The sequence below is a fragment of the Labrus bergylta genome, chromosome 20, assembly GCF_963930695.1.
Source record: "Labrus bergylta chromosome 20, fLabBer1.1, whole genome shotgun sequence".
Taxonomy (NCBI): Eukaryota; Metazoa; Chordata; class Actinopteri; order Labriformes; family Labridae; genus Labrus; species Labrus bergylta.
The window spans coordinates 13,302,972-13,330,025 of record NC_089214.1 but is presented as its reverse complement, the minus strand read 5'-3'; the positions used below and the strand labels follow the sequence as shown (position 1 = coordinate 13,330,025).

At 40.3% G+C, this 27,054-nt stretch overlaps 1 protein-coding gene across 3 annotated transcripts in view; it reads right to left on the bottom strand.

The window, feature by feature from the left end:
• myripb (myosin VIIA and Rab interacting protein b) overlaps window positions 1–27,054 on the bottom strand; it is a 117,315-nt gene that overhangs the window by 4,869 nt on the left and 85,392 nt on the right. Inside the window, exons 4-17 of one of the 3 annotated variants that reach the window (XM_065948938.1) lie at window positions 26,185–26,321; window positions 14,792–14,878; window positions 13,342–13,439; window positions 13,072–13,152; window positions 12,277–12,438; window positions 9,943–10,111; window positions 8,485–9,005; window positions 6,619–6,768; window positions 5,554–6,339; window positions 5,178–5,240; window positions 1,371–1,562; window positions 1,120–1,281; window positions 697–792; window positions 432–492 (exon numbers count right to left, since the gene is read on the bottom strand). In XM_065948938.1, coding sequence (XP_065805010.1) covers window positions 432–492; window positions 697–792; window positions 1,120–1,281; window positions 1,371–1,562; window positions 5,178–5,240; window positions 5,554–6,339; window positions 6,619–6,768; window positions 8,485–9,005; window positions 9,943–10,111; window positions 12,277–12,438; window positions 13,072–13,152; window positions 13,342–13,439; window positions 14,792–14,878; window positions 26,185–26,321 — 2,765 coding nt within the window. The remainder of the gene's footprint in view (window positions 1–431; window positions 493–696; window positions 793–1,119; window positions 1,282–1,370; window positions 1,563–5,177; window positions 5,241–5,553; window positions 6,340–6,618; window positions 6,769–8,484; window positions 9,006–9,942; window positions 10,112–12,276; window positions 12,439–13,071; window positions 13,153–13,341; window positions 13,440–14,791; window positions 14,879–26,184; window positions 26,322–27,054) is intronic. The other 2 variants (XM_065948939.1, XM_020653043.3) reach the window with 2 other exon arrangements.

Genomic DNA, 27,054 nt, shown 5'->3' with positions numbered 1-27,054 from the left:
ATAACTCTTACTGTCACAAGTAGGATTCTGGTAAAAAAAAAAAAATCCCCTCCCCTTCATTTGTATCTCCACCCATGGACTCCATCCCCAGCCTAGTACAAACTTTTGCGCAGGTCTGTCATTTTGATTCTTGCTACAGAGGAGTGATGTCTGCCAGGAACACTCGGGGGGGGCTCATTGAATTTAAAGAGACATACACCAAAACGGAGCGTTCTGAGAGAGCTGGTTTATACAGGGTCACAAACCTCCTCTGGTGCTTGATTAATGTTATATTTTGACCAAAGCACAGCACAGATGTTTCATTTAGACCACAGGGGACTGTTTGAAAAGGTAGAAAAGGGGTATAATATGTCCTCTTTAATTCAAATGTTCCCATAATTTTATTTTGGTCTATTTAGCACCGTGTCCATGTGTGCTAAACTTGTTTGTACCTTTCATTGGAGGGGCTGGAAGCTTCCTCCTTTGATGGCGTGAAGAGTCCAAAGTTTGAGGCTGTAATCAGAGATTTTGAACGATTAACTTAAATAAACAGAGTAAAAAGGCAGATAGATCCAGAAAACCTCAAAACTTAAATTTAAATTTAAATTCCTTCAGCAAATACTTGTTATAAAATGAGGCATACAAAACCAAACAAAGATACATATAGAAAGGACTATATGGGAGAGTTGAGAGGGAACGTAAACGGCCGTTTATTACCTTGGCCTTTGGCTTAAACTTGGAGAAGCGATTGCAGGCAGTCACATTCAACCCAGCTGTTTTCAGAGCTGATATTCTGGACTCAATGTTGGAAATCTGAAACAGTGAAAAAGGCTTAAATTTAAACCTGAGAAAAATCAAAATTCAATCCTAGTCCTGCTAAGGGTTAAAGAAGAAAGTAATACAACGTCACCCCAAAACCCAAACTTGATTATGAATCAATATTGATTTTTATGTTCAAAAATAATGACAGTACACATAGTGTGGCGGCTGTGGCTCAGTGGTAGAGTCAATCGTGTCTCAACTGGAAGTTTGGGAGGCCGATTCCCAGCTCCTGCAGCCATACATTTACCATAGTGTTTAAATGAAATTAAAACATAATTTAGCTTGGTGAAATATTCTGGATATGGGGCCATCCAATACCTGTAGTTCAGAGTGCTGAACCTGAGCGGCTGCAGTGGCCACCTGGTCTTCCAAGAAGGCCAGCTCCGTGTCTGTGGTTCCACTGTTAATACTGCGGGCGCAGTGTTCCAGGTCCCCCAGCGCCCCCTCAAGCCCATACACAGCACCAGCAGCGAGGTACACCTGTACAGAGAAAAGAATAAGACGTTAAGTTCACAGTAAGACTGTATCTCAGTAATCAGGCAGTTGTGCTAAGAGGCTCATGAGATTACATTCTCCTCCATCTTGGTCAGCCTCTGATCCAGCCTGCGGGCCTCTGCACTGTTGGACACGGGAGAAGCACACGTGGACTCAGACGGGGGGAAGCTCTCACCTCCTGCCTCCCCAATCAGCTCTTCTGTGGCGTTCAAAACCTTCAGTACCTCTGTGGTGATGCTGCAGAGAGATGCAGCCGAGTACTTCTGCTTCATTTGAAAAACACACATCCCCACCCAGACACACAAACACACACACACACACACACACACACACACACCCAGACGCACAAACACACATTGTATAGCTGTAAGTTATCTACATAATACAAAAACAGTTTAAAAAGGAAAATAATATTGGACTTTCACGATTCAAAGTGAATAGACAAGAAAGTGTTTCAGTTATAATCTGATGACAACAAAACAACTTATTTTGCAATTCCCTTTGCATAAAAAAAGACAAAAAAGTGCTTAATGCGACATAAAAACACAACATTCAGGGACAAAGGGGATATAACTAAATATAAAACAAATAAAACATTTGGAATGTAATTATAAAATCATCAAAGTGGGAAACAACATGCAATAATTATCATTTAAAAATGAAAGGGAGCAAATACACTTTATAGGTCTTAATACATAGGTTATTTTATTTCAGCATTTCAACCCCATTCAAGCTGCAAGGTTGTGTAAAAGACCATTGTGCAGGTAACAAATGCACACATATTTGTCATTTTTTTCCAATGTCGCTTGTTTATTGTAAATCTGTGAGTGCATGACCTGCGATGGCCAATGAGATGGTGCATCACAAAGAACTGAAAGTGACCAGCGAGGAAGGAGGAAGGAGAAATAAGAAGCAAATAAGGTTTCAAGACAAAGCTGTGGGAGTGATTGATCTTTTCTTTTTAAGGGCTTTAAACATGTTAAGAATGCTGCAGTGAATTGAATAGCCCTTATTACTGGGCAGCCTGTTTCAAAAAGTGGGCTGCAGGATAATAACTAGCGTCTGAGTGTGCAGCTAATGAATCAGTGCTTCAGCCAGCTATAAATTCCTAATAAGAAACCTAAATTACAAGATATACGAAAACACAAGATTGTTTTAATTTTACAGGCAATCCCCAAATATATGTGATTGTTCTGATCAAATATCATCTATTTTGACCTTTTTAACACCAAAGAGTGTTAAATGTCACAGGCTCAGATAATTAATTTTGAAGTTGATGGATACATTCACTGGTGGAGACCTCTCACTTCAATGGTAAGATGCTTTTAAATAGACAAATAGCTAAAAACATATTAGCCATTGTATTTACAGTGAGCCAGTGTCTTGACAAACTGGAACAGATGTTCACCCAATTCAAGCTTGTTCCCAAATTCAGACCGTCTGGGGTAAATAATAATTAAAAGGCGAGATTTTCTGAAAAGATGAATATACTGAGCACAAAAATGAAAGGGCAGTGAAGAGAGACAGATGTAATTCAATAATGAATTAATCACTGACTGAAGCTTTGATCAGCAGGATGGGAGGTGTATTGATCCATCTCTTAGTCAGAAAGACAGCATGGATGTCTGAAAGGTAGAGTGTCAGGTGGTAGGAATGAGGAGGACCAATGATTTGGTCAAGACAAAATTCAATAGAAGGTGAGAGATGAAAGGTAGAATATCAAACCTCTTATCTTTTAAAAACATCAACATTCAGTGTTCTCAAAAAGACAGATAAGTAGAGATATTGACCTGTATTGGTCGATGCAGAAATGAATATAGTGAGAGTCTGACATTCTCATCCAGACTAAAGAACTAGGCCATCACTACTCAGATCAAAGAGTCACTGCTATTGGCTTTCAAGATGCATGTATTGTTTTTTAATATATTTCTATATTGAGAGGGAAATAATTCAAAAATATGAGTTATTAGAAGAGTTCTGTGGTTTGCAGATAATTCCCATCTTCTATAAATCTTATTTTCCTTTTTCAGGACTTTGGAAGCAGCAGAAACAATTTCTGGTGATAAAAATTGAGTCGTGATTTTAATGAAAGGTTATGGGCAGTAAGGGAAAAGTTGTGAGTTTTGGCGAAGGGTTTTGTATGGATTGGGATCATGTCTTATTTAATAGGAAGTTGGCTTGCTACAACAAAGTTTTTTTCCCCCAGTAAGATGGGTGGTTGGAGTGGAGTGGGTTGCAGTAGTGATTCATTTTGTGAAACTGTAGAGCTGGACGTAATTGGGGTTGATGCCAAAGTAAGAGATCATGACAAAGTATGGTGCTGCTGATTGAGAGGTCGAACAGGAGAGGACCAGACACAGAACCCTGAGGGATGCCAGTGGAGCGGGGGAACAGTCACAGTTGTTGGTGCTAATTAACTGATGTCTGCTTGAAAGATATGACTTTAGCAAGAAAGCAGGATTAAAAGCTTTGTGAGCTTGTTAGCATTTTAACGTTGGCAAAAAGCCTCTCTGCACAACTTCTAGGATTTTAAACATATCTTATACCTGCACGCTGTACCATTTCATGCATTCATGCTCATGTATATATTTGAATGTTCACGAAAATATTTCATATCTTTCTGAATTTTAAGTCAGCAAGACATTCATTACATTTTTCTAAAAAGGAAAATGCCTCATTACCAATTCCCTGAATGGCAAAGTGTAGGCTTTCTCAGTCAGTTTCATTCAACCATTGTCATGTTTTTTTTTGAGTGGTAAATGCTTCAAGAAAATGAGGTTAATTGGAAATAAATACCAAAGAGCTGTAAAGCATGACAGTCATGGACATGTTTGTCTTATTCACATGAGGTAAAAGATGAGGCGGTTTCAATGGGCGCTGTGAAAAATAAAAATAGATCTTCCTAGTTCATGTTTCATACACGATGTGAAAGGCACACATTACTCACACAGGAGCCCTTATAATTAGCCTGGGTAATGACAAGCATTGACCCACTTGCTTCTAATGTACAACTAGCACAGAGCTGAGCTCGTAAGTGCATGTGTGTGGGATTTACATGTCTTTCAATCTGACTTTTTGGGGGGTTTTAACGTGTCCACGTGTTTAACCTAAAGGGTCAGAGAAGACATGTAGAACTTGAAATGTTGACATCTTTTGCTTTCAGGCGGCTGTATCTCAATTGGAGTCATTGCCTCGCAACCAGAAAGTCAAGGGTTCAATCCCCAGCTGAGCAACATGTCCGATGTGTCCTTGGGCAAGACACCTAACCCCGCATTGCTCCCGCTGCTTCAGTGGCGGGGTATGAATGGATTAGTACCAACTCTCTGATGTACGTTGCTCTGGATAAACACAAACAAACACCTAGCTGTGGGAGTGTCACCCACCTGGGGGAGGGGTTACTTCCCTTTATGGCATAACAAAGGGAAAACATCTCCAAACAGCCTGTTTGAACACCCAATTTATAATTGAGGGGCTTCTAGACAGACTAGGGACACATATTAATGTTTGGAAAACATGGTAAAGTGTATTTTACACAATATGTGACTTATAATGACATTGACCAAGAGGATTCATTTAGGAAGTAATAAAGTTGATTTTCAGATAATTTTCAGTGCCCTTATTTTTTTTTTCCGGAAAAACTGACTTTAACTTATTGTACTCATTTATTGTACCTGCTTTTACAGACTGTCCCTTCAGATAACAAAGATGGACATGTTGTATATAGCTAAATATCCAGAAGGTGAAGGTGACAGCTAATAGCACAAATTATCTGTAACTGACAAATGTATACATGGTCAGTTGGATGTTTAATAAGGAGGTGTAAGTCATAATGTGGGACGCATGACATCACGGGAATCCTTTGTTTCCAGCTGATATCTCACCTGCTGTAATAGACAGGAGAGCAACTGAAGCCTCTGTTGTTGCTCCAAGTCATTCTGTCGCTCCTGACACACACGCACAAGCAGACACAAACAGGCAGATATTCACGAAGAAACACACAAACAAGCAAAGAAAGAGAAAGGAGGAAAGCACAGAGGAAGGGGGTAAAACACAGGGTGAGGGACAGAGAAGGACAGCAGTGATTGTCACAAAAGTACAAGGATAAGAGAGGAAGATGAGATGATGAAGGGACATTTAGAGTAAAAGTGAAATGTCTCAAAAGGCAGACGGACTGTACTTCCAAAGCAGGGCAAGACGAACGCAGAAGGTGAGCAGCCACACAAACCCATTTACTGTACTTTCTCTTAATTTCCCTACCTGGTTGTCTGACAGCACCCCCTCCTGGGATAAAGGTGTAATAGCAGGGGAACTTGCACTGGATCCACTTCTCTTTGCTCCTCCTTTCTGCTCTGTTTCCTTCTCCGCGTCTCTTCTGTGTTGTCTCTTGCTTTGTCTGTTCAGCTCTCTTCTTTCTCCTCTCTTTTGCTCTTGCTCGTCTAATTTCTCCTTCAAACTTTCCACCCTTTTCTCTAATCTCCTCCCGACTCTTTCCTCTCTCACCGAAGAACTCTTAATTAGTCTCTCACCTCTTTTCATCTCTTTTCCGTTCACCTTGACTGTGTCACCTGCTTTCTCTCTCTCCTTAATGCTGTTCCTGTCTCGTAACCTTTCCAGAACCCTCTGCCTCTCTCTGTCTCTGTCTGTGTCTTTCGGCCTCGTCTTCTCTCTCTGTCTGTCACTTTCGTTATCTAATTGTTTTTCCGCAGCTCGCTTTGTGCACTCCTCCTCAGAGGAGCTGCTGTCTTTGCTGTTGGCGCGGCTGACCATTTGGTTGAGTCTGGACCGTAGCTCTTCTTCCAGAGGATCTACGGGCCCAGGGCTGCTGGGCGAATGCTGGGAACCCAGAGCCAGAGGTTGGGGCTGTTGGGAGCTGAGTGCAGCTGAATTTTGGAGAACTGTGTGAAAGTCTTCCGACTCGGGTGTCATGGCATCTAATTTGAAAGCTTCTGGTGCAGCTGTGGCCATTGGCATACTGTCAGGTACTGACTGTTCCTCACTCATACTCCTCTTCAAAAGGGCGTTGAGTAGATAGCCACCGTTCTCCTTGAGGGAGGAGATGAACAGACAAAAAAACAAGTGAAAAATAAGTCATCAAAATCAAATCACTATTAAGCAAAATGTACAAACAAAACAGAAAAACTGAGCGATACTGAGTCTGCATCGCATCATCAAACACAGCGCTGTAATTTGCTGCCTCCCCATGGAGAAAAAGCAGTTTACAACCTCTTAATTGCTCACTGGCCCTATGGGAGCTCCAAGTCAGTTTCTGTTACAATCAACTAAAAAAACACTCGCTTCGAAGGTGCAGGTGTGATAGTTTACCTGCACTGATGGGTAGATTGTCTGTGAGTGAGTCTGGCTTCCAGGCCTGCTCCGCTCTGACGACGACTCCCTCTTGCTTTTCCTGCGTCGCCGTGACCTTCTGATGAGGTCACTTTGCTTCTCCTCTGCCTCACTGCTGTCTCCCATCACCTGGGAACAAGGGGGAAACAAAGCAATTGAAGGAACTTTAATTGAGTATTTCCATTAAATATTAGGTCACATTTCAAACTGGTAACATTGCATCCATCCATTATCTAAACCGCTTTATCCTATTTGGGGTCGCCGGAGGCTGGAGACGACCCTAGCTGTCATTGAGCGAGAGGCCTGGTACACCCTGGACTGGGCGCCAGTCAATCCCAGGGCCGACATATAGAGACAAACAACCAGCCACACTCACAGTCACACGTGCCTACGGGGTAAGAGTCACCAATTAACCTAGACAGCATGTCTTTGGACGGTGGGAGGAAGCCGGAGTACCTGGAGACAACCCACACATGCACGGGGAGAACCTTCAAACTCCACACAGAAAGGCTCCTAACGGGGATTCATACCAGGAACCTTCTTGCTGTAAGGCAGCCTTATTCATTTCATATCCATGTCAAATAGGATATGTGAAGCAATTTGTCTGTGTAAGAGTTGTTTGCACTTCCATAGATAAGATCCCCCCTCCGTTAAAACTTCTGACATTATTTTATTGAAATTACTCTTTCCAAATATCATAAACGTCAGAAAAATGACCACAGATTTGTCTAGTTGAAAGTTTCTATCTGTTCTTCCCTGATGCATTAATCATCTAACCCCCCCCAAAAGGTTTATCATGTGACCCAAATGAGCCTGATCAATTTGATCGAACTGGACTCAGTTTATTGTATACAAAGAAGTTTAAATAGCTCCACCTAGTGGCCTTCAGCCACAAGTGTTTAAGGCCGCCTCAGAATTGATGAATAAACATCTTCGAGCAAACAATGTCAAATGATAATATTCACCCACCAGGATGAAATTCTGTGAAGCAGTTCATTTTTTTGTGACTTTTTAAGTGCAGTTTTCCTCTTTACATTAACTTTAGAAGGATCATATACACAGATTTTCTTACTTTGTTCGGATTTAAAAAAAATATTTGGATATTACTTAAATGTAAAAAGAGGATGTCAATACTTTTCCAACACTGCAGGGAAATAAAAACATGAATTGTAATGTTCATCTGATTTGATGCTTTTAATATTTCATGTTGATGTAATGCTTTTTCCGTTGAACAACATACTTTTTCAGTTTGGTTTCATCCTCTCAAACATTATAACACACAATTTGAAGACAAAGGGGTAGGAGTTCTAGGTGTGTTAGTCTGGGTTCTATGTTGGTGTTCTGTGGATACTTTGGGTTTGCTGTGCTTTATTCATGTTGTGAAGAGGTTATTGAACGGGTAAAAGTGACCTCCATTTGAAAAAGAAAAAAAAACATGCATTTTAACTGGTAAAATATAACTAAATAGCCTACACATTGCACACATTGTGTCTTGTAAATCTTGGTTGACACTTATCAGTTGAGTGGGAGGATAATTCCCCGTGAAAGTGCAGGCCTATTGGTAGAAAAATAAGTAAGAGATTCATCAACAGGTGAAAACCAAAGGGGATGGGAAGAGGGAAAAGGTAGTTGAGGAGGAAACAAACATAAAAAGCTACTGCTGACAATGACCCTAATGAAGACCTGAGTTGATGTAGTTCGTATTGTTTATGACTTGCATTTGCTTCAAATAGAATTCACTTCTTCCCCCTGAAGTTGCCCCTTCACATCATAAAAAACTTCTTTTTTTTTCATCAGGAAATTGTTGAACAAAATATTCCAAAGTTATAAATAAAGATGAGTCACCTTAGGATTAAAGTTCACATCCAGTGCCTCTGAGTGGTGTGGGTAAGGAGAGAAGTTCTGCTGGAGGTGTTGGTGGTAGAGGTTATGAGGGTGCAGATGGGTGTCCGGCGGGCCTTTCTTCCTCAGGTGGTTGTGAGGAGGTTTCCGGGGACACGCAGACAGAACCGACGAAGCCTCTGAGTCCGAGTTAAGAGTCTCTGTGTTGGTGAACTGGCCTGAGGATGGAGAGGTGATGGGGAGGTGCTGCGTGTACGTCCACTCTGGGTCGTGCTGCGAGTCCGTGTAGTACGTATCGTCGGACAGCTTGCGGCGGAACTGTCTCAGCGCTACGCCCCAGCAGCCTTCGTCGCCCTCCTCAGAGTCCGATCCCATCTCATCGTAGGCCGAGACGACGCCAGACTCCTTTTCCAACACGCTGAACACAAGGCTCTTCCTCTTGGTTAGCAGGCTGGGACGAGACAGCTGAGAGCTGTGCAGAGCGATCCAGTTACCATCCGGGCTGTGAAGCACTGAGGATGCACCTGGAAGAACATGAACAGACAGCAGGAAGATTAGAAAAAACGAACTCATCAAAATAAGTCCTTTTAGGATAGACTGTACAACCTTTAAACTTAATTTAGAGAAGGTTTTAGAGCAATACTTTGGAGTTTAAGAACATACTTTTTTTTTTTAAGATTTATTTTTGGGCTTTTTTGTGCCTTTAATGGAGAGATAGGACAGTGGATTGAGTCGGAAATCAAGGAGAGAGAGTGGGGAATGGCATGCGGGAAAGGAGCCACAGGTGGGATTGGATCCTGAGCTGCCCGCTTGGAGGACTACAGCCTCCATACATGGGGCGCGCGCACTAACCACTGCGCCACCAGCGCCCCCCAAGAACATCATTAAATTAAAAACACATCCAAAATTCTGATTATTTTGCACAACACAAGAAGTAATGCATTTAGCTATACTTTGATAATACAATGAATGCAAATAACTTATTGAGATATCTCCTGACAGCATCTTTAGACTTTTCAATAAGTTTTTCATCAAAAAGAGAAACAACAACAGCCCTGATTCTTAATCGCTTTCAGAAATAAAGCTTTAATATTTGCTCTTCTTTATGTTTCAGAGCATTGTTGAAAGGGATTGCAAGAAGAAAGAATTGCACTGCCAACGACTGCTTCACTGTAATAGTTGTGCGTATGACAAAGTCTTAAACTTAAGAAAATGAGCTGAAGTATTTCTTTGATGTTAAATAAGACTAGTGTAGGTAAACCAGTCAAAATGAATCAACAACAGAAAGCTATACAGGAGTCACTATGTTTCAATCTTATTTGTGGAAGTAAATGACCAAAGATAAACAAAGCTAATCTGAAAGATCCTTATGGTGCTTGAAGATTATTTCTATTGTCAAAGGCATACACTGAAAGTAATCTAAGTTAAACACATTAAACAGAGTTTGTGTGAAATATTTACTGGAGTTGTCCAGGCGGTCGACACTCCTCCAGCTTGGCAGAGAAGTGGCCTTGCTCTCTCTTTTCAGGGATGCGTAATTTTGCAGGTTACCTCTCGCTCCTGCTCCTTCGTTTTCAGGGACTTTCTCTGGCGAGTCGTCACTGGTGAGGGAGAACGCTGACCGGGATCGCTGCAAACACACACATACAGTGGTATTAATGAGCAACAAAAGTCTACACAGTAAAAGTGAAATGACAAAGATCATCGTTTTTATTTAAAAAGAAACATGAGAACAGCGACATAATTGTAATTTGGCTTGTGTTTGACACTTGGGTCTGACACTCCCTGCAGCTCCAGACAGATTATTATTGCTTAGGCAGAGAAAGCTGTGCGGGAGCCAGGAGCAGTCACACATCATATCCACAAACTATAATGACATAATTTGAAGGAGAGCCTTTGGTCCATCTGGCTGATCTATTGTCTGACAGAAGCCTGTCCAACTGTGACTGTGAGGAATATTTCTCACCAGCAGGGGGAGCTAGAAAACAACTAAACAAACAGACAGCGGCTGCTCTTCAACTTAGTGAAATTTCATGAATTTGCGTGTGAGTGTGTATAAAGGAGATCTAATGCAGCAATATCCCAATTATAGAAGAAGAAGAGGGATAATCTACATCTAGTTTACCTTAATGATGAATGTAATACCAAGATTATTTAGAGATGTTATCCACAGCCTATTTTTGTGGCAAAAAAATTTAAACTTCTTACGTCTTAATTTAACATCCAAGTAAGACGCCTATAGGTGCATGTTTGTCCATGTATAGATTTGACTGATTAGTCCAGAAGAAAAGAGAAGAAAACATATTGCTTCTTGGGGATGGGTGGGATGCAAGATAGGATTACCACAAGGATCTGTGTCAAGGCAGCACTGATTTGAGTGTGCATTTAAATGCACTGTGTTTGAGAGTGTGTTTGCAGAGAGCTGATAAACAGAGCCCAGCCCACAGTGGGCAGAGCAAATGAGGAAGATCCCTTCGTATTTCACGGGACTTTGATCTTCCCTGAGTGAAGCGGCGGGGAACAGAATGGTGAGGCCCGGGGAGAGCAGCTTTGATGCTTCGCTCACACACGGGACGATGACAAATCTCCAGGAGTCCCTGCTGACTAGTAGTACTACCACTGCCAGGTGTGTGTGCATAGACGATTTGTCTTTTGTCCCTGTGTGTACTATACATCTCTATGTGTTTTTGTGCGACCTCATGTTGTTCTCACTTGCAATGCTTTTGCCTGCACTTGAGGGGAAATCCATCGTAAAACACTTCAAACTGTGGAAAAAAGGAATTAGCCATGCATCTGTGGATGCATTTTCATGTTGGTGGGCCATTTCCCCCTTATTTCAAGACAACTAGAGACTTGTCTGTAAGCTGACCTCATCTGCAGTCAGACAGTTTAACAGCATCATCACCTTGTGACTCAAAATCAATAATGCTACACGCTGTGTGTGTTTTTAATAATAACTATCTTTCCACAAGTGGAAGAGTACATACCTAGCATTATTCTATTATTGTATTTTTTTCCCTTTATTTAATTGATGTAAACATGTTTTTTTTATTTATTTATTTTTTTTTACTTTTTGCTATTTTTGCTAATTATATTCCTGTTTTTTGAGCTGCTGTAATGAAAAAATGTCCCCCAATAGGGGAACAATAAAGTTTATCTTTATCTTTAATGTTTTATGGTAAGCATGACCATCTAAAAGTGTTAGAATGGCGTCATACTAATTTTTGCAAACCTTAATCCTGAAAACGTGATGACTTCATGAAAGAATTAAGTTAACAGAATAAAGAGTGAGTCCAGAGCCTCTTTTCATGCTTTTAATATGAAATAGGTTTTTTTTTTTAGCCTACTTTGCACTGTTGTAATGCTACTGCTCTGTGCGCCTTTGAATCGGCCCACGGGGACAAATACAAATTTATTTGAAGAAATTGAATTTGAATTTGGAAACGTTAAGAGCCAAAAAAGGAGATCAGGCAAAGAAATAGACTCAGAAACATGACAAATGGGACCACATCGTCTACACATATGTACCCTGTGTTACTGAATAGTAACAGTGATTTTGCTGCCAAACAAAGCATTCCTGTGTGTTTTTTAAAATCACACTGACAGGGGAACATTATACTGTATGTGTTGTAAAGTGAAATATACATACTGTCAACTGGAAAAACAAAACCTCCCTTCTTTAAACACACAAGGCACCAAAGAAGAGTGATTCCCAGAGTCAGGACGCACAGACAGGACTATGTATGTTTGACTTTCTTTAGTGTTTTTACAGCTGGGGTGCAGGCAGACACTGACCCAGAGGGTGTAGGAGTTCTTGAAAGTGTCCTGTGCTCCTTGAGAAGAGGTTTGCGTCTGAGACGGAGAGGGGAGTTCATCGGGCGGGATCATCGACTGAGGCTGAGGCCAGACAAAGTCATACTCTGTCTGCATCTCTGAGCGCTTCCTCCTCTGGATGATCTGAGGAGAGAGAGAGAGAGAGGAGAGAAAAGAGAGGGAGGAAAGAAAATAAAAGTCATATTAATAATAGATTATAATCATGATTGAAAATTGGAAAACGCAATCCTATAAAGCGTTTCATGTTTACACTTAGGCATGAATAATTTGTTACAATGAAACTTTGAAAAAATCTAAAATCCAGTTTCCATTTGAATTGACATGAAATATTATGCTTAAAGTGTTGATTGAAAACATTTTTTTATTTCACTTTCGACAAATATTATCTAAAGGTGCAAGGCTATCATTAACTACACACTCCCCCTCCACTTGCTATGTATGCAACTTACAAGACATGATGATGATCAATGGATTTTCATTAGAATCTATATTTCAACTAAAATTAGATATTTTAAGACAATGTGCCCTTTGCTAGAACAGAGCTGTCATATGCATTTTAGAAGGGGATTGTAACTATTTTCTATGTTCTTCTGCGATTTCTTAACAGATAAATGAAGGAAAATGCTGTTAAACTTTCTAATAGTCTACCGGTCAAACAGTAAAAATAAGAACTGAGACTTGACCTGATTAACATCTCTTAAAATGTGAGGGAAAAGTAAACATTCAAAACATATAATGAACTCTGGCTGGACTTACTTTTTGTACAATGGTTGTGGCGAGTTCCTCTATAAGCTCCTCTTTGTGGTCCCGTAGATACCGAGCCTCATTCTGCTTCTCCTGCACACACACAAACACACACATTCAAATACACTATTTTAAAAGTGAATGTGTATTATCAGGAGAGGGTCTGTGCAGACATCTTAGCCAAAAAAACATGGCATCCTACTGATACAGAGACCAAGAAGGAGGCCTGGGGAAAGGAGCGGAGGATGGGAAGAAAAGAGAGATAAATGATAAATGTCTCACCAAGCTGTCACTGAACTCCTCTGCCTTAGCGATGGCCTCTTCTATTGCCTCCTCAGCAACACGCAGGGCGACTGTGAGCGTCTCTGCCATGCTGTGTCCTGATGTCAGAGATATGACACACGCATGAACATTTCTGTAATAGTGCAGCTATGGAACAACCTGCGGACATACCTTCACTCCAACACTCAGACTTCAAAAAAAGCCTCCATTGAACTCCTGCTCTAATTCCTGTTCTGTGCTTCATGACCCCTCAAACAGGGCACAGACTAGATCTGAACGGTCACAGGGTCAGCAACTATTAATGTCATGAAAACATATTAAGACAGACATATAAACAGTGAAACGAAATATAGAATTTAAGTATCCAGACAAAACTATCTGAGTACTTTAGGTCGACCCTGTGCTGCCAGCTGTGACAGAAGCCTGCAAGTTGACAATTCCTCATTTAAAAGGAGATTTCTGCAAGTTTCATCCATAATAAGTCCATTAACAGTCTTGCAGACTGCTTTTTGATATGCAGTAACTGTAGAATAAAGCTTTGTAGAGAGAACCTTTAGAAAGTGAATTTTGTGAAGCATCAGGTAGGGTTAAAGACTTAAAAGTTTGAATATGAGTGAAAAGGGGATGTAGAGCCAGACGTCTGTCCTTCTCCCCATTTCTGTTGAGACTAGCAGCTTTTAGCTACACTACCTGGTACTTGTAAAACACCTGACTTTCTTATCGGGCAATAGGTGGTCATTTTGAGTGATGGGTAATACAGACGCCAGGTTTTGGAAAGTAAAAAAGGTGGAAACAAAAAATAACATAACCCTAAACAGACAGACAGACAGACAGACAGACACACACACACACACACACACACACACACACACACACACACACACACACAGACAGACAGACAGACAGACAGAGAGACAGAGAGACAGACTGTGTTTGTTTGTGGGCTGTCATTATCTAAATGGTGATCTTGATCAGCGCATTAACAACTCATAATCTCAGGCAAACAGATGAAATGAGCTTTATCATGAGACTGGGGTTTCTCTGGTTGTGTGCATATCTATTTGAGCATACAGGTTGTGCATTTGTTCAGTACATGGAGTAAGACGTGTTGTCTATGGTGTGTAGGAGGCTCTGATTTTATCTGTGTGAATCTTAATGTGTTTGCGGTTTAATGATTGAAAGACGACTGTTACCCCCCACACGACACACACACAAATGCACTTTGCATAATGGACTCTATTTTGTTAAGGCAACAATTAATGAGCAATCACCATAAAGGCCGGACCTTTTAAGAGAACGGAAAGAGGGGAGAAAAGTGGAAAAAAATCAATACAGCAAACAGGGGCCGACAAGAAGCAACTGTAGAGTGGAAAAGATAATGTCGATTGTAATTGCGGCCGAAATGACCCATCAACACTGCCACAGACCTGTTCATCACTACACATCTCACCTTCACTCTGTCTGTAGAAAGCAGAGTCGCTGCCACAGATGCTGCCATCGTTGTCGTTGCCGGTGCTTCCCTCGTGAACGCTGCTATCTAAAGAGGGAGACACATAAAAGGAAGCCGTCAGATGAACGCCTTCAAACTGTCGCCTGTCACACATATTCAAATATTAGACTCATATACTATTAGAATAAAATAGACACATATTCTTATACACATGTAAGTAGGTTACGTTCTGCACAATAACACTAAATCCCCTTTTTGTACCCATCAACTGTATTCCCATTTCATTTTGTCATCTGTATTCTTTTGTTTCTTTCGACATGGTGCTTTTCCCCACTGCGCATGAAAAAGGAAAACAAAATAGAAACAAAATGACAGTTCAAAGAAAAGGACTACCCACACTGGTACTTATCATAGGCAAATTCTCAGTGCAAATGTACCATTGGGTTGTATGTTTTATGTATAGCACATTCAGGCCAAGTCTCTCAAGAGTTTGTGCTATATTTGTGCGAGTTTCTTTCTCAAACTCCAAACTCTTACAGAAAAGGGAAACTCTTGTGACCTGAGATGGAAACTTTGTGATTATACATCTCCGACTACAGTCTATGCTGTGAAAGCCCAGAGAAGGTGTAGTGCTTACGATGTCCCTGCCTGCGAGAGTTTCAATGCACATGCAACATATTAAGAAGACAACCTGTCAGAGGGAACAGTAGAAGGATTTGGTGGTACACAATGCTACTGTTCAGGCCATTGACAAAACACAGTAGCAATCTGGCTCCAGCTGCACCTTTACTTGTCACTTTTGTTCATTCTCATTCACTAACAGAAGCCAAAACAAAAACAAAAAACCTTCTATCCTAAACCCCAGAAATTCCCCCACACCCTCCATGACTCCCATCCTAGGCTGTCTCTCTCTCCTCTGACATAAATCTTGTCGACAGTGTCCTGTTGCTGCTCTTGTTGGACAGGCTGCAGTTTCTGGCTGAGTGCACAGAGAGACAGCCGAGTGCTTGCGGTGGTTTGGTGCGAGTCTGGCTTCAAGGAGCCAAAACCCTGCCGTGGCAAAAATGTTACACCGCCAGGAAGAGAGCCATCACTTTTCTATGCCACAATGTTGCCTTTGAGTGCAGACAATATACATCATTTGTGTCTAAATCTTACAAATATATATATATATATGTATATATAAATTCAAGCCATGAAGCGAGGAACACAACAAGCAAATAAATCAAAATCAAAGAAGCTGGCATTTGCTTCTTTCCTCACCCTGACAACAGCAGCAGCAGTAACACAGCCAGCTGTCAAATATGTTATACTATTCCAGCTTTACTGCAAGATGACCTGTCTGTTAGAGTTCTCTGGCGTTTGAGTTCAGAGCCTGTAAGCCAGCAATCACAAGCTCTTACATTATTTCAGTGTGACACATAGTGGCATTGCTGTAACTCGGCCATAAAGAAACAACATTTTGTTACATTTCCCAACACTTCTGACTTCAGGCAACAGCCAGCTTCACAGCAGTTTCAGCACAAATGAAAGGTGTGTGCATGTGTGTATTTCCACTGCCAATCCCAGTCCTCCCAGTCCCAGCACAGAATAACAAGTTGCCAAACCATTACCCGCTCCACCCGTCCTTCACTGCCAGAGTTTTTGTCACTGTGACTGGATCGGCTTTCAACAGAGCTGTACTGTTCTCGGTTGGTTGGAGCCGAATGATACTTTCTGGCACTGTGGGCGGGGACAATAGGTGGTGGAAATTACCTGCAGCAACTCAGGACAATGTAGACACAAAAGGACTGCTGTCAGATAAAGTCAACTGCATAGCAAGATGCACACAGACATACATACACACACACACATACACACACACAAAGAAGCTGACTCACAAATCTACAGACTAATGAAGCTCCTGAAGACAAGATAGGGTGATCATTTTCTCCCATTTCAACACCAGCCCAGGCAGTTTGCTCACAAGCATCAATCTCTGTCACACAACAGCCTGTCGGTATAACCTGAACATCTGTGAGATGTCCGAAAAGGTCACATTGTCATATAGGTGCAGACTGAAGAGAACAATTCTGTATGCAGTGTTTGTTTATCCTTGACAAGCAATACAAGAAGCTGTGTGTGATTTTTAATTAGCTCCTGCTTTAGTTTGTCAGATGCTGCGATGAAAATGCTGTTTTTCACTTGAATATTTCTATTTGACACTTATGTTATACTTTTAGTATTTAAATAATACTTTTACACATTTCGATATTTTTTTTGAAACATTTAGGCCTATCAAACAGCGGTGGATACAAATGAACAACTACGTGCACTATAGACTATAAACAACAGGAAATAAATTAATTAAATCATGTTCTATTCATTAAACCATCAGTTTTTCTTTAATGTATCTGGTAAGACACTTACAATATGAGAAATGTTGCTTTAATTACCTCATAATATTCCTCTGATAGTATTTTATATGCCCTTATGTGATAGATTAAATTCTAAGTAGTTAGCAGGTATCTGTGTCTTAATCTGCAATATCTGGCCGGGCAAGTTATTTATTATTTGTCATTCATTGTTTATTATTGCTGTTGGATTTTTACTGCGTAGAAGACTTGTTTTAAGTTTGGTGGCTTATTGACTCTCTCTCTCTCTCTCTCTCTCTCTCTCTCTCCATAGAGATGTTGGCAGGCATGAAGCCAGTCTTCTCTACTCTGTAGAGCTGAGGTGACATGCAGCACACATGAGTCATGCATGACCAGACAGCAATGATACACTGACTACTGTGACACACCATAATGAAGCATTTGTCATTAGCTGGCCCTGAATGACACCGCTGTCTCATCATTACAGAGGGGAGGGAAGGTAAACGTGTGTGTTTTTTCTCCGTCTACAATCCTCCTCACGTCCAACCTGTAGTATTTTCTCCCCATGACCATCTTCTCACCTTAGTCCTCAACACTTGCAATAGCAGCCACTCAGGGGAGTGTGGGAGGAAATGGCTCAATATCACCTTGGTAACCACATAGACGACAGCGGTGACCTGAATTCTGAAGGATGTCTGCACACCACTGGTGAGTGTGCAATACGTGTTGTTTGTGAGTTTATGTGGGAAAGACATCCCGGGGGCTACATAGCTTTCTGTTAAGAGAAAATTGACAATGTATATCAAGTGCATGCTTTAAATATTATATATTTCACAAGTTCTTATTGCAACAGAACTACGTTACTAAATGTAGGAGCATTAAGGTTAGCACCTTTAATATTACACTGGATTGACTGAAATTCTATTGACCACCTGCAGGTGGGTTATGATTGATCTAAGCTCTAGGACAATAAAAGTTAGGCAGTTTTCTGAAAAGGTCCCTGGCTCAAATCTTTGACAGGCAGGGGCCGTTGTGTTGAGTTCTCCACTCCACATTGCATGCACTGGCTCCCTCTGGGTTCTCTGGCTTCCTCCTACAGTCAAAGGACATGCTTGTTAGGCGACCAGTTCCTCCAGTCTTGTTTTCAGGTCTTCCAACTCATGAGCGAATGCATCCTTCTCATCATTAACCCCAGGATCATCTTTTGATCGTCTCTCACCCTGCTCAATATGAGACTTCGCCTTAGCCTCAAGTACCTGCTGATGGATGTCTTTAGCTGTTACTGCACAGTCAGCTCAACTCCCCCTCTTTCCAGAGCATGTAATCTGCTCTTACAGCTTTCATACGCTCTTGCTTTTTGTATCCCCTTAAAGTTAGCTTGAAACACCTCAAACACAGGTGCACACTCTTTTTAGCAGAAAGCTAGTGAATTCAGCTTAGGCTGTCCATGTTGTGTACCCGTGCTTGTGCTCGTACATGAACTGTGCTGAGCTGAAACACACCTCTTCCAAGAGTTCTAGGGCTAAGGAAGTGTAGCATGCTTGAGCACTGATCTGAGCACTCAAACTAGTCAAACGAACTGAACTTTAGGGGTGAAGCGTATGTGCTTAGGCACGGTACAGATTGTCTATGTGAAGCGTCCTAAGGGCCTTTGTCTCTAACGGTATCTAAATGTTCTCTACAATTGTTGTTTTTACCAGGTGAAATGTCCTGGAATGAAAGGCTTCTCTCTGAAGAGTTTCTGCCGTACATTAATATAGGAACAGTTACAGAAAAAAGATCTGTTAAATTCGTGTGGGTTTAAAAGTTGGGATTTACTTAATCATTAATCCAATGTAAAAGACAAACACAAACCATTACCATAACATGTTATCAATACCAAAATGGTTGACTGGTAATTCACTGACAAAGATACATGAAATATCGCACAATGACTTCTGCTTTTAGCTGTTTCACATCTCTTTCTTACTGCCTTAAACATGCCAGTTAATTGATCTAATAGCTGTAACTTATCCAAACACAAGGAAGCTCTGCCTATTAGCTGTAATGAAGCATACGATAAGATGTTAGCATAGCTCAGTATACTCTGTTTTGACAGGACCATTTGATGGAAAAGGAATCAGAAAATCCTGTGTTGTCTTTTTGGAAATCTCTCACCAAATTTAGCAAATAAGACAATCAGTGTTGGGATTATTATGAGTGCAATAAATAGAGAAAACAGAGGGAGCAGAGAAGGAAGGAGTGTATAAATAAATGAGCCAGTAAAGCTCCACTTAGAGCTAACGTTCCTGGAGTGCCAACAGCACAAGCAGGAGGAGGAAGGAGCGTCCAGACGGTTTCCTTTCAATTACAATGCAGCATCTGGCAGCACACACAGCCTCATAAACAACATTCTCAGAACAACGGCTGAACAGACAGGATGTCTGCTCACATCACGACAGGCTGGGAGTTAGTGGAAAGTAAACAATCCTGCACTCAGCTCGGTCGCTTTTATTTGAGCGATGAGAGTTTTACTCACCTTTTGGGGAGATGATGCAACGCAAGATAAATCTGTCATAAAATGTGCCACAAGTCAAAAGAGATAGGGTGTTTTTTAAGAAAACTCTGACCTTATGAAATACCTTTATATTTTTAAATATAAAATACTGCCTGCAGCCATCACAAGTGTGTGTGTGTGTGTGTGTGTGTGCAGAAATTAATTGGTCCCATGGCTAACATGTTCTTAAAAGCTCAAATAATGGAGTTGAAATATGTAACAATGGAGCATAATGTCTTGAGTAATTAACAAAAGCTTTTAGTATTCCACTTTTACAATTATTACGCAACTTCTGTCACCTGTGGGCGGCTTTGCCTGGCTAATAGGGAACCTGATTGGGCAAATCCTCATTGTGCAGCAACCTGAGCGAGAACAATTCTGTAGAAAGTGACCCTGAACACAGCTTAGAGCGAAGGGAAATGTTCAGCATGCAGCCAAGAGTGGAAGAAAATGTCAATCCCAAATAAAACATTTGCATTCCACCACATGAAACAAAAAGCAGCAAGAAGCTCCGTAATTGAAAGATTAATTAATATTTTTAATATCAGCATTTTTAAGGATGTACGAGATCTAAACTTTGGTTTTGATTTAAAAAACAGCACACATGTTTGTATTTAAAGAACATTTGCTTCAACTCTCTAATGCTACTGTTGTCCTTAATAGGCTGCAAATACCCAAAAGATAATTACCTCTAGTAATTAGAGCTGTCTGTGCATAAGTGTCAAAACTGACTGCATGCATAAGTGACCTAAGCTTTCTTACTGGTTGTTTCCTCTGAGGTGTTGGAGAAAGAATTAATCAGCGTAAATCTCTTGAAAGATTCTGCGATTTGGGAGCCATTGTGGTTTGTTTTGCTGTGGTGGCACAAAGGTCACTGTTCATAATGTCCTGGCACTGACTCACCAGATTAGCCAGATCTTAACCGCTGCACTGATGTTCAGTAGCCCCTCAATAGACAGAAGCGGATAAGCAGCGTCATGAATGCTCGCTCTACAAATTCCTACGCAAAATCTACGCTGTCTGTTCTACTCTGGGTTGAGTCATGGAAACATTTGATGTTTTCATGACATGATTTGAAGTAATTTAACTTTGCTGAAAACAGACAACCAGCTGTAAAAATGCCTTCCCCATTAAACGTTAACAAACTGTTGAGCCACATAAAGTTGGTTTAGTTGTTGAGCATAATGAAACAAACCAGAAAATGGTCAGAGAAATGTACCAGAAACACACACACAAAAAAAGATTTGAACTAAAGCTATTCGAGGATAGTTTTTTTGCATAGTTTTTTTCTGTACCTTTTGGATTTGATGGTCCAGAAAAGAGCCTGTGAACAGGAAGCTTTAAAGCAGTTCGAATAGAAGTCCACATGTCAGGCTTTGACATAAGCTAACAGCCAAAGCATAGTGACTGTGAGAAAAAACTACGAAGGAAACCTCTCGAATCACCACCAAAATACAATCAGCTGATCTGTAAGCCGACAATAATCCGACCAATTGTTAAAGAAATTCTTTTGTTAACTCTGGAGAGGAAAAATAAACTCCATCCTCTGTATATGGACACAGAAAGAGACATTCATCTTTTGGATGTTTAGTCATCCAGACACAGATACACACAAAATTAACCTGCAAAGGATAACTCATATATAAAGATTTATTGGAAGGGTGGTTAAGTAATTATGACAAAAAAATGCTTGCTTTCTAGTTTGATGTTTGAAAATTGAAAGCTGATTTAATTAAATCAAATTTAAGAATCAAACATGCTTGACCACAAACACAAGGCCATAATGTCCCTTGATATCATTCTGAAAAACAACGCAATGCTTTTCCCTCTTCTCCTCTTCTCACTCTCTCAATAGCATGTCGAAAAGGTGATAACATGTTGGAATATTTCTCAAGTCCACTTTATGTCACTAGTAAGTGGGAAGCCTCCCACAGAAACTTCAGAGGGATGTGACAGCAAACACAAAAGGGAAGAGAAAAGTGGGACAACAGTAATCCTCCGTTTGAAGTCAATGAGATTTAAGTCAGAAAAAAACGTCATCATTCATGCCTTGATACTTCATTACAGACTCGGCTCATTGCCTTTCACGGGGAATTTTATGATGCTTTACTATAAAACGAGACTAGAAAGGCAGAGAGAAATGTTTAAAAAAACACTCAATGTTATAGATATTACTAAACCAAGTTGTAATGAAAAAATATTTTATGTGGTCACCGTGACATCACCCACTGCTTACTCCACTAGGTATATAAAGCCACAAGTTCAGCATATAGCTAACACCATGTTGGTTTTCTGGAGCCTTTTCTGGAGTGAGGGGCTAATAGGTAAATAAGCCAACAACAATACAGACTCCTGTGCACTGGATGACCATTTGTATTATTGTACATTGAATGACATAACAAAATAATTCCACTCACGGAATAAGCTTGTGCCCAGACTCCTTAAATGATCAGTTAGTGCAATACATCATGCAGAACGTCATACTATTAGTGTTATTTTTATTTGAAAAATCCCCCAAAAGACCAACAACCCAAACTGTGCCATGGGTTTAATTCAGAAACTGAAACAGCTTGGAGCCAGCCTCAAGTGGACACCCAATTTTTGCACTCCCAAATTTGGCTTCATTGTTCAACACCAAAGAATGCCGCTCAGTTTTAGACAGTTATCCCTGAATTATGTGATTAAATCAAGTAGCTAGTTAGCTGAGCTCATACCAAGAAAGCTAATGTGTTTGGAAATAATAATCAGACAGCCATTTTTTAAAACTTTACTGTCTAAAACCTACTGAGTAAATAATTGAACTGATATGTTATATAATCAATTGAGTTAAAACATGTAGTTCACTCAGTGGTTTTTAAGCAGAAGTGACATCTCTTCTGACATCACTTATTGTGGGTCATAATGGAAATAGGAACATTTGCAACTGTTATCTCTTGCACACTGAATTTGACATGCATGTTGGGAAAACATAATGTTTTTCTTAGATCCTAAATTGAATGCATTATTAAGGTGAGTGCATTTTTCTTTGTGAGTTGGAAGTTGGCAAACCAGCTTAATTAACGGCATATTGCACCACCAAGTGGACCAGAGTGTAAAAAGGGGATTGGCAGGGAAATTTGGGAGCAGTGATAAAAAGTAGTTTTGTTTTTTTTCCTACCCAATGTTTGAAATAATGAGATGCTTTTCAAGGTCACCTCAAAGTCTTGACTATTTTCTGTCACATTAATGATTTCAGTTTGTGTACATGCAGCCTCTTGTGCACCACTGGCTGTTCATTCATGGATGAGTAAACACCACTGCTGTGCACATCTATTTGTTTTAATTTCATGTTATGCTGGCATAAAAGCATTAATTACTAGTTTAATAGGTACTCGGATCAGTGCTCGGCATATGCCCATGCACGTAATGAGTTATGCGGATAGGTTATAATGTAAAAGGAAATTAATCCGGAAAATAAAGTGTTTGATAGACCCTTCCGTGTAACTCTTATATTAGTGTTTTTTCTTTACATCTTTTGGTCACCTACACTACAGCCACGATATATGTTCAATCTCTCCAGGGGTCATGTCTATCATGCAGGGAAACACTCACTCTCACTATACGCAGACGATGATACAGTGTTTGTTACATATCACACAGCGGACTTACTCCCCTACAACCAGAGATGATGGACATTAAAGTACAAATCGCTGGCTCCCTATTTCCTTCCTGTTGCTGTGAAGGTCACACTTTCTCTCTGGGGACATGATGGATGTAAAACAGTCACATCTCTCTCGCCGACTGTCATGTTGGCTGCCATTTCACACTCCCAGAGAATTGATTTCACAAGCATTGCCCCCTTGGTGATAAATAAAAAAAAATGAAACATTCATTTACTAGCACATTTAAAGAGGCAGCCTATATTTCACATATGGCGGGGAATTGTTAACGAGAATATTTTTACATTCCTGTGGCTACTTTTCTATATGCATGAGGCGATGAACCTGGGATTGAACGTTTCTTCACCTCATAGCAGCAGCTCCTTTTCATGGAGCACAGTAGATCAAGCGAGATTTTGTTACATTGGTGTGCTGATCAGAGCCTCTTTTGCTCATTGTTTTTTTTGTCTACTCCAGCATTGTTGCTAAACTTAAATTTGACCTGAGCTTTGATATCCCTACACACAAGCAACATACATACAGAGCTTATAAATGCACACACATCTCAGTATATCCTTAATCATATGAAAAGTCAGCCTGCCAGTTAGAGAGAGCGGCCATGCGAGTGTTGGAAGTGGTATAATCTGTTGGGCTATGTGAGCTGGGAGACCAGCAGCCGAGTCAAACAGTTTTCCCATTTCCAGCCCCAGATGATGTAAGAGCCTAGCGGATGAGAGGAGAGGGAAGAGAGACCTACCCTCTTGTGAAATATCATTCTGGTGCTGTATTGCTCTTTCTGTAATTCTCACAATTGTTGCAGAATTTCTTGCTTTTATTAAGTGAATCTTTATTGTAATTCAGTATTGTCTGGCCAGTACAAGCTCTTTTTTTTGTCTTCAATTGTGTTTTATTAAGTCCTGCTGTCCTGCTGAAGAGATGCATTCTTCTGAACTGAACAAACACATCATGTTATTTAGCTAAATACTTATAAGCTTCTTTCTGACCAACATATTTTTTAAATTCCAGTGAGCCAAATCTAGCTATTTTAGTCCATCATGTAGGCTTTCATGACGGCTAGACATGCTGTCTGCAAAAACTGGAATATGCCAGCATCGCCTGGAAGTTGTATTGTAGTCCTCCACTATGTGCTTAATCATAAAAGATATCAATTCTTTGTTGTCACTTTTTACTTTATGGATAATACATTTCATTTGTGGTCACTGGGTTTTCCTAAACATCCCCTCATGTCAACGTCATCCAGTTCAGCCTCAAGTCTGACCTGGTCTGATCCACCCTGTGCCCTCTTCATCCATTTAATCCCATGTAGTGGGGTTTGAAATAATGCCATGTTGTCAGCCACAGAGGCAGACCGATCATGTTGCAGCCGGGTCAAAACAATGTTATAAGCAGCGAGGGAGGCGGGATCAAAGCTGAGCTGCACAGGAACAATTCATAGAGGATGCAAAGTGGCCTGAGCCACAGCAGGGATTAACCCCCAGCAGGAAAGAGTCCTGCAGGGCAGCTCACCTGGAGGCTGTCACCATCACATACTGACACAATCACTCAAGAACACTTTCTTACTATGAAAACAAACACACACATTCAAAAGGTGTTGAAGGCATGGGTGAAATTTGCCTCAAATCAAATTAACAATGTTGTGATTACATTTTTTAACAAAAATCTTTGTATGGCTATGGAAAATATCAGTACCGATAACTGAGAAGAACTACACTGTAGTCTAGGTGTTTGGTTTAATGTACTTATTTTGTCTGTACATGCATTTTACCTTTTTTTTTTTTTAATGATATGAATTAATGATAAATGATTCATAATAAATATGATCATCATTTATTTTCGTAATTACCATTGTATTACCTTTTTTTGGCTTGATTTACTCTGTTATAATCTTTGCTATTGTTGTCATTTTCTGTTCTTATTTCCCGCCTGTTCTTCCTTTGGGAAGCACATTGACTGCATGCGTGTCTGTCTGTCTGAAAGATAGTTTACAAATGAAGGTGAGTTGAATAATGTAATTTAACTGAATTTCACATTGATTTTATATGTGCAAGATGCGGATACAAATATGTTTATTCTCCCAAACATGGAGGGAGAAAGAGGACAGAAAATTACATTGCCATCTTACTAATCATCTTTCTAACAATTCAGGAACAACACAAATGAGTGTCTTCTCACCAGAACGCAGAAGATGTGTAGGATGCTCAATATTTCCTGCAGAAGAACCCCCGGACCACCCAGGAGTAATATGTCTTCCCTAGAGGCCAGTTGTTAAACTTAACTAGTAGGCTAAGTATCTGTGTAATTTAAGCATTTAATTAGTTGCATGTTCTGCACTCTGTTTTGTTGTTGTTGCTTTTTTCTCCTTATCGCTTGCCAGATCTCAATCAAGTCTGAAGAAAAGTGAATACAGTTCCAAATTACAATCATCCACGTTGTGTTAAAAGATGTCTATGTGATGTGTTTGTACAGTATTTGTTTGTGGGGAAACCTTTGTCTCTTATATGCCAGTGAGTGATAATTAAGTGAATCAGGCAGTGACAGAAAAAAACGGTGAAACATAGTGTTGTTTGAACAAAGGAAAGAATGAAAAATCAGGCAAACTGATCAGTTTTACTCTTAAATGTCGGTCCAGAGACTGAGTTTTTTTCCTGAGTTGAGTAAGTCAGAATATGGCTCTTGCCAAATCTGCTAAATTGCTTGAATCCCATGGTGACTCACAAGCCAAAGAAGACAGAAGGCTGCTCTAATATCAAAATGATTAAAGGTATAAATAAATAGCCAAAATATTGGCAATACAACTAAGACCATGCATATCTGGCTTAAACAAATGTGAGAGGATGAAGTTACCTGGGAGTTCAGAGAGTGCTCCTCTCTCTATAATGTGCTTTCTGTACAGAGTCTTTAAAACCTTGGCGCTGCCGAACCTCTTGAAGCGAATCTTCACATTGTTGTAATACCATTCAAGCGACTGCGTCCTTAAAACCCTGCAGAAGAAAAAAAAGAGATCCAAGGGAGAAAGAAGGGAGGAGGGAAGAAGGAAAGACAACATGGTATTAAGTGAAAAGAACAGATGGCAAAAGAAATGAGCAGGAATCAGATTTCATTATAATTACACTGGGATTATAACTTTGAGTTCAGGCCAAGAATCAATGAAAATCTGCTGTAGTTCAGTGTGATATAATGGGCTTTTTTGATCAGTTTTGGAAAAGGAAGCGTTCTCTGGGATAAAATCAATAAGAAAATGGAGTTAGGCAGGGTTCTGGGTTTGCGTAATTGTACATTTTTTTTTACAAAGGTTTAAGTTTGCTTATTCTTAGACCGTCAAATCCAAAACCCTAGTCTTTGATTTGAAGCAAAAACATGGTATTATTTGAAAATTCTGCTGATTTCCTTTCCCTCTAAGGAGACTGAAGGACTAATGGAATATAAGTATATTTTCACAGTAATATAATGCAGGATCTAAGTCGTGTATTGTTATGTATATGTCTGCAGTGAATGCCTTTAGATTGTCAGAAGTGACGTTGCAGCACATTTCAGACTTTTTCTCCTTTTCTCCATTTGGTGTTTAAATGCCAACCAATTACATAAGCAGTCATTCATAACACTGAGGGTTATGAAAAGCCCTGAGAAAAGCGCTCCCTTTGCGCCAGTGTTGCGTCAGATTGCATGAAACTCTGCCAATTTGGTGTTTAATCTTGCAGTCCGTCCTGCTCTTAT